Below are 13357 nucleotides of genomic sequence, written 5' to 3'. Positions count from 1 at the left end.
GTGACAATATGATGACCGCTAGAGTGGAAGTGTAACCGCCGTTTCACAAAAATAGAAAAAGATCATATAAAGTTTGACTTACTACTTATTTACACTCCATATTTTTGTGTATATCCTTTTAAAAGAGTATTTTGACAATGAACTGTTATTTTAAGAATTTCTTTACTTTTTAGTGCTAAAGTCAAAACAGGCTTTTCAGTGGACAACACATATACAGGGGTCCTTAGCTTAGCAACCGGCGATGCGTTCTTGGCAACGGGGTGACAACGGAAAACAAAGCAGGCTGGAAGAAAGTGACCTCATGTGAAGAGCCGTGAGAGCCACACCCTGGACTAATCACTAATTAATAAAACCAACGCGTACCACATACTGTACGGGAGGTTTAGTTACATTTAGATTTAGGTAGTCTTCCATCAGGTACTACCCTAGACAAGGTTAACGTTACAGCCTGAGTTATAAAGGAGCATAAAGAGGTAGCATGCCTCTCACTCTGCAATTACAGAAAGGGACAAAAGACAAGTCCCATAAAACAGTTTTTGCGTGAATTTCACATATCCGTCTCTCTAACAATAGAGAAGAAGGATTCACATTTGTGGAGAGCAACTAAGTAGGCCTACTAAAACTACTTCAGTACACTTTTGAGGTATTTGTACGTCCACCTTATGAAGCGTTTAACTAGTCATCTTGCAGACTCAGATTAATAACAAAATATATATTGAGTGTGAACCCTAATAACAATTTTCATTCCAGTTCTTCTATTGGCCACCAGATGTCATCCGAGCTTTGCGCACAGAAGCAACTCTATTACATGAAAACTGATTGAAGATATACCCAGGGACTTCATAGTGTATATTAGAGTGATTTTGGTCTGTGGATATTTCATCATCCAAGTCATTGTATTTCAGAGAGGGGAATTAAAGGCATAACCTTAACACCTGGGGAGTTTTTGAGTTTACCTGGGGGTCGTTGAGCTACCTGGTGTCTAGGGTCATATGCTGATGAACGACACACACGATGGAGGTGTGTGACATGTGTCCTCAGGTGATAAGTAATGCTCTTTTTATATGTTTAATCTGGTGGCATTTATGCAGCTAATGCGTGTTGCCATTTATGGGAAATTATTGAATTTTTATTCAATTATTGTCCTAATGACTTCATTGAGTTCTGCAGATTATGTGGAGTCAGGCAGTCTCAGCGCAAAGTTTGGAAGTGGGAGACACTAACATGCTGATAAGCTTTGTGTTTGCCAAGTGGCGGCAGAAACGTCTTTAGGGGAGACGTCCATCCAATGAGCTCCTCCAAAGACCACCCCCCTCCAAAAGGAGTTTCCATGTTTTAGCTACACATGACGAAAATGCATAAAGTCCACAAAAGGCAGGAGCCGTTTCAGCACACACAGGTGGTGGATGGGAATGGGTCATGACCAGGAGGAGTTTGCTCTGCTGCATTGTCTCAGAATCCCTCGCGTTGGATTATGCTCCTTCTCCTGATCTGTGGCTGTCACCGCTTCCACTGAGCTTCCACATTCAGGATCGTTTTCTGAGTTGATCACTGCATTCTTTACTGAATGCAAGCATCGTCATGTTTATCAGAACAACTCTTCTCCTCTACTTTGTGTTCTCACTCTCACAACTTGCTAGATGCATGGAAAGTGACATTTGCTTTCCAATTCGATTGGATAACCACAACCATGACAGGAGCGACTTTGACAACGACGTGGATAGCATTAAGGGAAAACATAGGATAGAAATACATGCTTTCCAGCAGGAATTTGTTATTGATTTACACCAAGACTCTAGTTTTATTGCTCCTTCCATCTCCAACCAAGACGCACTCTGGCTCTCCAACACCGATGTCACCAATGACCTGAGCCGGTGTTTTTACTCGGGATATGTGAATGCTGACCGCTACTCTTATGCTGCTCTGAGCCTCTGTAAAGGTTACCGTGGTGCATTTGGCTTTCAAGGATGGGAATATTTTATCAGTCCGGTGCAAAATGACACCAAGAGCGCAGAAAGTGCGCACATCATACGGCGCAGAACCAGCAGCAACTTGAAGCTCAATTCAACATCCAGGTGCGCAGTGGACAGCGACGTGAGTGTCCAGGTTGCTCAGTCACTGGAGAAATACAGGCGACTCAAGGACTACGAGAATGTGACTGAAACGATGCTGAAAAGATTAGGGAGAGCCAAAAGGTTCGCTTCACTCCCCAGGTACGTGGAGACGCTCGTAGTGGCGGACGAGTCCATGGCGCAATTCCACGGAGATGACCTGAAACACTACCTCTTGACACTGATGTCTGTGGCAGCGAAACTTTACAAACACCCCAGCATTCTCAACTCCATCAGCATCGTAGTTGTGAAGGTCGTGATTATATCTGAAGAGGACAAAGGACCCAAAGTGTCTGGGAACGCAGCGATGACGCTGCGAAACTTTTGCACGTGGCAAAAAAAGATGAACAAAAACAACGACAAGCATCCAGATTACTGGGACACAGCAATCCTCTTCACTAGACAGGTAAAAGCTTATTTGAATTCACTTTACAGGCTGTGGTGTTACGACAGGGGGGAGAATGGTTTACGCATAGAAATGCGTAAATGTATTAATCTCTGCAAATGTATTCCCATTTGAATAAGTCAGCAACTTGGATTATGTTGTAAACATTATGTGACAGGTTTCCTTCCAGTGTCGGTTAATTGCGTTCATCTGAAATATTCTCCACCTCTGCTGAACTTGGAGAGCAGACACTCCAGTCTCATCACAGCTTTGACAGAGAGGCTGGGTCTCAAAGACAATAACTTATGTTGAACAGAACAACAGTCTTGATTGCGTTTAATGGCTCATCAGAGGGTAGTTTCATAGACTTGGAACCCACCTCTGAGTTCTGCACTCCCAAATATTTGGCAAGTGACACAGGGTCAGAGATGAGGTCATCACTCACATTCATTGGCTAGTGTGTAACCCACTAAACTATGATGAGCTGTCTGCCTTGTTGATTCCATTTGGTGCTGAAAAGTTTCAGCCAGTACATATCTAATTACTGAGAAACATAATGTTTGGATATCGCTCAGTCTGCAGTCAAAGGGTTCAAGGATGCTAATGCAATTGCAGTCAATGAAAGCACAATAAGGTAATGTATTGTTTTTGGCTAACATGACATGACATGACGCCATGATCATTAGACCTTAAACAAACATATGTTACACCCATAACTTTACCAAATATTCTAAGTGTCAGTGCCCTGAGGGATTCACTGGTCGGAAGTGTCTTGTTTCTCCCAGTCGTCCCCATTCTTCCTCCAGCTGTGGGTTTTCCAGCCCTACCCACCACCTTCCCTGCTCCTCGTTAAAAAGGCCCCAGAAGGGAGACCATGTTTAATACCCCACCTGCTCTCCCTACGTCTAAAACAAGCTGCTCCAGAGGGGCAGTTCTGCACAGCTGCAGACAGTCTGCACAGTTGCATGTTTACAACACATTCTTCACTATGTCATGCGCTTCCTCTCACATTCACTCTTTCATTCACATGAACAGTGTGCACTTCCTGTTTACTACATCATCTCAAACATTGGTAGAATTTTCGGGTCTTACAAATGTTTGGGATCAGAAGCTCCACATGCGAAATTCATATAAACTCCCCATGTAAACTCTGTAGCCAGTGTAGGTGACCCTATTCAACTGTAGTAGACCTGCCAACGGACGGTGAGTCATGAAGCTGTAATTTGCTATATAAAGAAGTACTACAGGTGTCAAGGAACTCAGTCACCGTTAATATTACATTGAGTGATCTAAGCTGCTTTAATCAGATGTTTGACACATGTAATTTGTACTGTTTTCAGAAGCAGCTGTATTTACCATGATTGGTCAAATTAAGAAAACATCTTGGCTCTAACCTTTATGTGTGGGAAATAGACTCTTGCTGATGCAATTTCTTGCCTAACTGTATAGTGAAACAGATCTGAAATAAATGGCTAAACAATCAGGCAGAATTTAGAGTTTATGACAAACAAAACTGTCAGTGTTTAATTGTAGTATGTAGTCATTCAGCACCTCATTTATTACCACCTATCAAACCAAGTTGTTGAGGTGCAACTGTAGGAACCTACCACACATATGCCAATAATGACATTTTACTTTTCACTTTTCATGCATTGAACAATGGCAATTCATTAATTTTTTTATATAAATATAAACATAATATTGAATCTATCAGATAAGAATTATCACATCCACAATCTCAACACAAGTGTGCCAGTGTGTATGTATTGTTCAATCAAATCTATCTGACACATTTTTACCAAACATTTTCAGATTCAGGCTTTAAACTCACATGCAGATGGAGAGTCGCCCCTCCCAAACCCAGGTAGTTAGGAAATTCAGAAAATGAGTCAGCACAGTCAGTGGTATTGTTATGTTTTAAGATAGCTTTCAACAGGCATTTAAGGCACGACCATTGTCTGCTGTTTACTAGACCACAGTGTAATTTGTAGGTTTTATGAAGACCAACTCAGTGTTGTCCAGAGGCAACTGTGATTGTCTGTACTCAGCCTCCATGAATGTTGTGTAAAAAATGTTGCAACATCAGTCATTTCATTTAATTACAAACAAAGATAATTTTATATGAGCCAGTCTCTAAATGATTAAATCTAACTGTAAATCTGACAAATTCCTTTATAAGACTAGGGTGATTGTACTTACATTATACTTACAGTATAATCCTATTATTCCACTCCTTATACAGTGGTTTGTATATTCAAGCACTAATGAAACTTGAATATTGCACCCAAAACACAAACTGCAATTGTAACAGTAATTGGAAATCTGTGCACAAAATTAAATGGAAAGATTTCTTTGCTGAGGTAGCTTGCTTGTTGTTTTAAATTGCAGAAGCACACAAAAAACGCAAAGATAGATGACAGATGTAGCAAGTAGGTCATGGCAAAGAACAAACTCATTGACACTGCTATTTCTTCTAGCTTTTTAGTCTTTTTTTATTGTCGAAATGGCCCACATGTTCAGATGCTGTCTGCACACATGAGCACATCTGGACTAGATTTACACTGACCAACAATTGTGGTTTATTCTAGGAATGATTTGTCATAGCACCCGAGGTCTTCACTTGGCCCTGAAGTTACCGTGTACGTTCAGCGCAACAGATGATTGTAGGGGCTGCATCACATTAAACCAGTGCTTTATCTATAATACCTGGCAGTCATTGGATTTCTGTGTTTTGGGGTATGTAGAGACACTGCTGTTTAGGGACCAAGCAGATAAGAGGGTCTTTGTAGCAGTTACTGCCAAAGTTGTCCTGTGATTAAGAGGTTCAGCTCCAAATGAATGCTTATGAAGATTGTGTTTTAAAAACTTGTGGTGGAGAAATAGGTCATCTGGAAACTCTGTTCTGGCATGGAAATGTTATGACTGAGGACAGTTAAATGACCTCATAGAAGAAGGTGTGCTCTAAACACTGCTGCCCACTAAAACACTTAACCGAACTAAACACTGGGTGGTGGAAAGCCTTGCTTAGCATTAGCAGATCTTTTCAAAATACACTATTTAGTAAACAAATCTTGGTACTGAGAACCTAAAAGCCCTACAAATGCATTTTATCTCATAGTTTTGAGTGTTGGGCTCCTACACAAACACACAATATTAAGCCAAGTTAAGGCACATTTGTTCATATGAGATATTTCTACTTCTTTCTTTGCCCTGTGCTGTTTAATAAATGTAATTGTCTAACAGGGTTCAACCAGTAAAAGGACAGGTTACATACTGCTATGCACCAATCAGGATTAAATAATATTTTTTAATTTAAAATCAGATGACAATTCATGAATTGTTTGAATCAAAACACCATGCACACATAGCTGATGAAGAAAACGAGTTACTGAATGTTAAATGTATTACATTATTTCAAATGTTTAATCGTTAACAACTTTTACAACTTGGGTCTTATTTTTGTAATGTCAGTCATTTTAGTTTTATTAGGTTTCATTAAAACTTATTCAAGTTGCAGAAATTGCTGAGGTTTGGGAGTAAGGTGACTTCACCAAACCAAAGTCGGACAAGGTTAGAAACCAAAAGCCTTACCAAATGTTTGGAAGAGAAAACCAGAGACAACGGAAAAATCATTATCCGAACTGTAACATTTTTGTTATGTATACAAACTTTTCTGGAGCTCTTGCTTTACTTTTAGCTCTAATTCAACAAAACTGTTGTTTCTTGGACTTTGTATGTTGACACAGCCTCTATAGTCATCTGTTGCGCTGATTTAAGTCCTGTCCTGTCTGTCTTGGAGAAGCTTAATCATCTGCCTCAGTGAGGGTGTCCAATGTAGAAAGAACTGAACATACAGTGACCCCATGTTACACCACCATGTTGTGATAGCGTTTTTTTTTTTATCACGTCCTGTGCATTGTTACAAATATTGTTTTCTGTTCAGGACCTATGTGGAGCCTCCACTTGTGACACTCTTGGCATGGCAGATGTTGGCACCATGTGTGATCCCAAGAGGAGCTGTTCTGTGATCGAAGACGATGGCCTACCTTCAGCCTTCACTACTGCTCATGAGCTTGGTAATCCCTGCCAACACCATCCATCACTCAGTTAACATAACTACTGTATTAGTTCATGTAGAGTGAGCGCATGTGCACAATCATGTATAAATATGTCTGTCTATTCATGAAAGACTTCTGACATGTCATTCCCTGTCCACAGGTCACGTGTTCAACATGCCACATGACAACGTGAAAGCATGTGAGGACGTGTTTGGTAAATTGCAGGATAACCACATGATGTCTCCAACGCTTATTCAGATCAACCGAACTAGCCCCTGGTCCCCCTGCAGTGCTGCCATCATCACTGAATTTCTAGACAGTGGACATGGTGAGTTTCCATGACCCCTGACCCCTCTGTTTGACTGCAAACAACTTAATGGTGTGTTTGAAGAGGTGTGAAGGTAAAGTTAAGACAGGCACATTAAACAGACAATTATTAACGGATCCTGGGGCCCTATTAGTCAACAAACACGTAGCTAGGTGCTGAGTGAAGTGTTCAGGGCATCAAGTTACAGTTTGACTGTTCTTGAGGATGAGCAGCTTGATTTAATGTAAAGGCCCATCATGCTCTAAATGTTGCTTATTACTAACTTATAGTAACATTCTCATGGCAAATACTTGGAAGAGCCAAAAAAGAAATTCATTTGGTCGGATGCAGATTGTTTGCCAAGCAGGCCAGACCACAAGGGCTGGCAATTTAGCAATGCTAAACTTTTATTTTAAAACTGTCCTCACATGTGTCCCAAATTAGAGGGCTTGTTTGAGGGAGAGTCACCACAGTGGTTTGGACAGCAACATATATCTTCCAAGTGTTTCCCATGCAGGTTTACTCCAAATAAACCTCTTTGCTTCTTTCTGCGTGTGTTTTAAAGTTGATCTGCGAACAAATGAACACAAGTTCAGTGAGACGAAGAAAAACATTTTTGACATTTTAACTTGGTTCCTTTTTGCCATCTGTCATAAATCTATACTTGGAAATGCACTGAATGCACAAAAAACATGTTACCACATGTTTGAGGCAGTTTTCATGCAGTGCTTTCATGTGCACACATGCATACACACACCATAAAAGCCATTGTTTTCCATAATTGCTCTTTGTAATAAGTAGGAAGGAACAGGTGAGGTTTAGCTGTTATATATAAAGTAATTTGTTTACCTATTGTTGGTTAATCACTGTGTTGCTTTAAGCAAATTTGTTTTACAATGTGAGGAAACAACTAACTAACCAGCTAATTCACTTACTGTCTTATAATCTGTTATGACACAAATGTCATATTGTAATAATTCTGAGGAAGTCAGATTTCTTGAGTAAAAAATATTTTTGAAAGTGTAAATTCCCCATACGGATGAGAAATTGAGTGTGTTTCTGGGGAAATAAACCTCGTCCTCCTGGAAACCTCCCTACGCAGTGACATGGTTCATTCATGTTTCCAAACCCCTCCTCATCAAACATTTCCCGATAACTAGCTGGTTCCAGTAAAATGAGTCAGTGACTTTGACCTTTGCACTGCTTGCTAGCATCAGAAAACACTAAGACTTCAAGCTTAAAGTCTAATATTATTTTAGTTTAACCCTAGTTTATCTAGGTTATGCTTGTGAGTCATGCAACAAGTGTGGGATCATACATGAGTTTGTGGGTTTACAGCAAAGGTTTGAAGATGGGGGTAATTGTAATTGTCTGTGGGATTCTCTTGTTTGTTAGCATGTTTACATGCTTGTGTGTGGTATACAACATACATTACATGCATGAAAGCTTTACTTGTCACTTCAAAGAGCCCAAATTACAATGTGGGCAATGGCTGTTAACTGCCCCCAACCCACAATCCCACCCACATACAAAACAGACATTAAATAGGATTTAATGGTACAGAATACATTGTTTTGCATGAATATATTTGTGAATATATTCACTGTGAATTTGTCTTTCATAGGGGAATGTTTGCTCGATCAGCCTCAGAAACCTTTGGTCCTGCCCGATTTACTGCCAGGAGTATCCTACAGCTTGGACCGTCAGTGTGAGCTTGCATTCGGAGAAGCTTCCAAGCCCTGTCCCTTCATGCAACCACCATGCGGTCGTCTGTGGTGCACAGGGAAGTCCAATGGCCATTTAGTGTGTATGACTCGGCACTTCCCCTGGGCAGATGGCACACACTGTGGGGACGGACAGGTCTGTGACAGAGGTGTCTGCTCTGAAAAACAAGTCCAAACTGTGAAGGTAAGATTCGACTTAGCCTCATTTCTTAGTATTGAATAAATCTTGAAAGTAGTGTGATTAGGAATTTATTTTTATGTGTCTCCAGGTGGATGGCCGCTGGGGTAAGTGGGGCATGTTTGGTTCCTGCTCACGCACATGTGGAGGTGGCATCCAACTGTCTAAAAGAGAGTGTAGCAATCCCGTTCCGTCAAACGGGGGTAAATATTGCCAAGGCGTTCGAGTCAAATACCGCTCCTGCAACCTGAACCACTGCCCTGACACAGGTATGAGTGACTCAGAAAAAAGAAAACTAGGTTCAACGACATTTTCCCCCTATAGCGTTCTCAGCTTTCACTTTCTTTATCTTCCCTCCTTTCCCTCTGTGTAGGTAAAACTTATCGTGAAGAGCAGTGTGAGACCAGTGGCCGCAATTTCAACAGTAACCGTATCTCCCCCTCTCTGGTGTGGATCCCTAAATACTCTGGAATATCCCCTGATGATAGATGTAAACTCATCTGCAGAGCAAATGGCACTGGTTATTTCTATGTCCTGGCATCCAAGGTAAAGTACTACAAAATTGTGTTCTGTTTTACCAGAAGAATTATAAAGATAATTGAATTAGGGATTAGACAAAAGTCTGAATAAATTAAGGTTAGATTTTGAGATATGAGGCAAATATAACAATGGGTCCATCTGGGAGAATACGAACATGTATATAAGCCAGCTGCCTCTGGTCTAAAAGTAGAGGAAGGAATGAAGAAGGGGAGGGGGGCAGTTTATATCTTTCAGATAACATAGTGTGGGGTGAGCTTTTGCAGCAGTGAGACAGAGTTCACACTTCACTCCATCATGAGGAGGAGTAGATAAGCGTGCTCAGGGGACCTATTGCTCTGCTTGCAGAGCAGATGGATGTTGTAACTATAGAGTCCAGACTTAAAACCATAAAAAAGAGTCTATAGTTTTTCCTGTGTCCAGTTTATTCTAAAACTTAAACTGGCGTTTTGTTCATTTATTATGTATTTCATTATATGTACAGTGAGGAAACCTGTAAAGTTTCAGTTGCCTTAATTTAGGAAGCATGCAGACATATTAAATATATCCTACTGTATGTGCTATGTATTAAGATAAATGGTTTCCAACAGATTGTAGTGAAAGAACTATTGGAACCAACCTGTCAACCTATGACCAACCTATGAAATTAAAACAACTATATGTTTATGCCCAAACAAAAAAAATCATACCTTAGTATTTGAAGAACCTGGAACAAACAAATACCTTTTAAAATAATGTAATGTTGAATAATCTAAAGGGGACAAATTATGTTTTTTTTAAAAGTTTTTTTAATTGTCCAAGCTCACTTCAGAGTACATTTGTACACTACAGGTTGTTGATGGAACTCCATGCTCTCCAGACTCCACTGGAGTGTGTGTCCAAGGAAAGTGCATTAAAGCTGGCTGCGATGGAAAAATTGGTTCAACCAAGAAGTTTGATAAGTGCGGAATCTGTGGAGGTGATAACAAGGGCTGCAAGAAGGTGTCAGGACTCTTCACAAAGCCTGCGTGAGTAAAACCCACCATGTCTTGGGATAGTCTTTAGAGAGTATTGCTTACATCATTATTTTCACTCCTATTTCAACATAATAACATTATCAAATCAATTCCAGTATTACAGATTCTTGTTGACTATACTATGTTTTGACATGTAGGCATGGCTACAACTTTGTGGTCATGCTACCAGTGGGTGCAGCGAACATAGACATCCGTCAGCGAGGCTACAAGGGAATGATGAGTGATGACAACTATTTGGCGGTGAAGAACAGCGAGGGCCATTACCTGCTCAATGGGAACTATATTGTTTCAGCTGGGGAGAGGGACATTATTGTAAAGAACAGCTTGATTCGCTACAGCGGCACAGCTGGCATCTCCGAGATCCTGCAGGCTGTAAAGCCCTTGGGAGAAGCCTTGACTGTGGAGGTTCTGTGTGCAGGCAAGATGACACCTCCACGAATCCGCTATTCCTTCTACCTTTCCCGTCAAATAAAGGAGGACAAGACTGTGAAGAGGGAGGGTCGTTTAAACTCCCACAACAGCGTTCTGTCTGAGGATAATGTTAAAGAAAAGGGAGGAGGCAACCTGAAGAAGTCTTACAGCAAGGAGGAACCAGCTCTTGAGAAATGGATATCCTCAAACTGGGATGAATGCTCAGTGACCTGTGGCAGTGGGATCCAGAGGAGGATGGTGCAGTGTCTAAAACCAGATGGGAAGCCAGGACTGGACTGTGATTCTTCACAAAGACCTTCAGCCATCAGGGTTTGTGGAGACCCATGTCCTGAGTGGGATATTGGGCAGTGGTCACCTTGTTCCAGAACCTGTGGTAAGGGCTTCAAGAGACGACCGTTGCACTGCAAAACCAAAACTGGGCACCTGGTCCCCAGGAACCAATGCATTGGCCTACGCAAGCCACAGGAGCTGGACTTCTGTAGTCTGAGGCCTTGCTAGTGAATAAAACCTATAGACTACAGCTCTTTCTAATGTTTTAAATGGACTGAAACAAAACCACATGCTAACTATCACACACACCATGTCTGTCAGGTGTAGACATTTCTACCTACATTATGAGACATTTGCTTGAAAGAACAATGGGAACATTGGACCATGTCAGCTGCAGTATGAATTCTGGAAGACACATTCTCACTTGGGGAAACAATATGTTTGGTTTGGGTGAAGGGTGGTCCCTGGTGAGTGTGCAGAAGGCGTAACTATGCAGCAAAAACCATCATGTGTTGTTTACAGCACATCAAAGTACTGACCACATGGTTAAAAATAAGACCTTGTTTTCCTGAAGGAGAAAAACAATATCAAAGTATGTTAAATTTGAAACTAAATTGTTATAAATACAAATGTTCATATTTCCCATAATATCTGGGGTTCTGCTGAGCAGATCACCTGAAAAGGATTGCTTGCTGAGTTTACTACTCAGACTTTGTACTAGGGAGCTGGTAGGGTAATGTCTGTTAATGTCCGAGCTGACCAACTCAGACATTTGAGTTCTCACATACAACTTATTCAAGTACTTCAGGGTTCCAGTGAATATTTGGAAATGGTTTATGATGGCAAAATAACATAACAGAAGATCAAATAAATTCTTATTATGTCCCGTGCACTGTCAGCAGATGCACAACGTCCATTTGCAAACAATCTCTCTATTTTAACTTATGAGTCTGGAACCTATGTTAAAGTTGTAGTTGTGTCTTTAATACAGATAAATGAAGCATAATGGTTGTCCCATAAATACTAAAGCTAATGAACCAAGACTGACATGTAGAACTTTCTATCAACTGGACTATGTAATGCACATGGGCTGCACAACACTTCACTGGCTATCCGTTACATTACCTTTTTTTTTTCAGGGAAAAGCTTGGAACTCATGCTATGCTAATGTTAACATACATTGCTGTGTACACTGCACCAATTTTGCAATTCAAAACTACACACTTTCATCAGTCCAGGTGGGTGTGTTCAAGAACAGATGTCTGCAATAACTGTAAACCTTTGAGTCTGTTTTACTCCTAAAAACCAAAAGGAGCCATAACAGTGGAGACAGCATTGTTCATCTTCACAGGTTCCTCCTTGATAACTAGATAGAAATCCCCTACCTTTTCAGCATTGACTTTCTGCACATCTCACCCACTAGAATCTGAAATCAGTCAGGTGGCTTTCATAACACCTAAACAAAACAGGATCAGTGGTTTGCTCCTTGTCAGTTTGTGTGGCCACTAGCTCATTGATTTCAATAGGCTGCACACACACATGGTGTGTTCAATCCACACGTCTGTATTCAGCATATTTGCTTCATGCCTCCTTCATTTGACCACATCCATTGTCTTCTCAGTTCACAGTGTCCAGCCAGTGGTGAATGCCTGTTAACTCATGCCTGTCTAGCACAGTTATCACAGATAATTTATTATCAGTGAGATGATAAAGGAGAGAGGAGAAAAACTGGCAGGCCCTCTGTTATTCTGTACAGAAGATGTGTTTTTCTGGATCTCCTTGTTCATGGCCCCACAGCCTGAGCCAAGCTGTTCTTTCTACCCACTTGATGAAATCCTGTAATCCATTATATTCTTGTTTTGTTTCTTAAAGGGGCCAGTCCAGCATCCAACTACAGGATGGATTCTGTACTAGGTGGATTACTATTTTTGTTTTTTCTGCTTTTGCACTTTGTGCAACAAAAGAAACCAAAGACCTACATGGGCTGTACTGTATACTATGTATACATTTATTCAGCTCTGTTAAGAATTATTGTAAATACTTTAAAATCTTTTTATACACAAACATTTGTAATTGTCATTGACTTCAGTGTATTTATTCCAAAAATAAAGACATTCAACAATTATAACTGATACAGCGTTTGTTTTTTTGTTTTGTTTTTTGCAATAAAAGTAGCAGTATTGAAAATGCCCAGTAACTGAAAATATTGAATCTAAGAAATATGCGATGTATTAGTTTAGCTAGCTTCAGTGGTTTACTGGTTTAACTCAGCTAAGTCCCGTCGGGTGTTTCGTGCAGATTCATTCAACGGTGCCATTGTGATTAGGTATTTACATTTT

At 40.6% G+C, this 13357-nt stretch overlaps 1 protein-coding gene across 1 annotated transcript; it reads left to right on the top strand.

Moving 5' to 3' along the window:
• The first annotated feature begins 1383 nt into the window (after nucleotides 1–1383).
• Nucleotides 1384–13123, top strand: adamts15a (ADAM metallopeptidase with thrombospondin type 1 motif, 15a). Its single transcript, XM_026371500.1, has 8 exons — nucleotides 1384–2517; nucleotides 6440–6572; nucleotides 6715–6882; nucleotides 8486–8769; nucleotides 8855–9032; nucleotides 9137–9309; nucleotides 10132–10307; nucleotides 10454–13123. Exons 1-8 carry the CDS (start codon nucleotides 1582–1584, stop codon nucleotides 11244–11246), a joined length of 2841 nt encoding a protein of 946 aa, XP_026227285.1. The 5' UTR covers nucleotides 1384–1581; the 3' UTR covers nucleotides 11247–13123.
• The last annotated feature ends 234 nt before the right edge of the window (nucleotides 13124–13357 follow it).

This window comes from Anabas testudineus, chromosome 14, assembly GCF_900324465.2.
Source record: "Anabas testudineus chromosome 14, fAnaTes1.2, whole genome shotgun sequence".
NCBI lineage: Eukaryota > Metazoa > Chordata > Actinopteri > Anabantiformes > Anabantidae > Anabas > Anabas testudineus.
This window is presented reverse-complemented; position numbering and strand designations above follow the sequence as displayed.

Bases quoted from the DNA above. Each gene is read 5' to 3' on its own strand.
- adamts15a (XM_026371500.1), top strand. From the start codon at position 1,582: ATGTTTATCAGAACAACTCTTCTCCTCTACTTTGTGTTCTCACTCTCA. The intron at 6,883-8,485 runs GTGAGTTTCCAT...TGTCTTTCATAG, and splicing joins ATTTCTAGACAGTGGACATG to GGGAATGTTTGCTCGATCAG. The intron at 9,310-10,131 runs GTAAAGTACTAC...TGTACACTACAG, and splicing joins TCTATGTCCTGGCATCCAAG to GTTGTTGATGGAACTCCATG.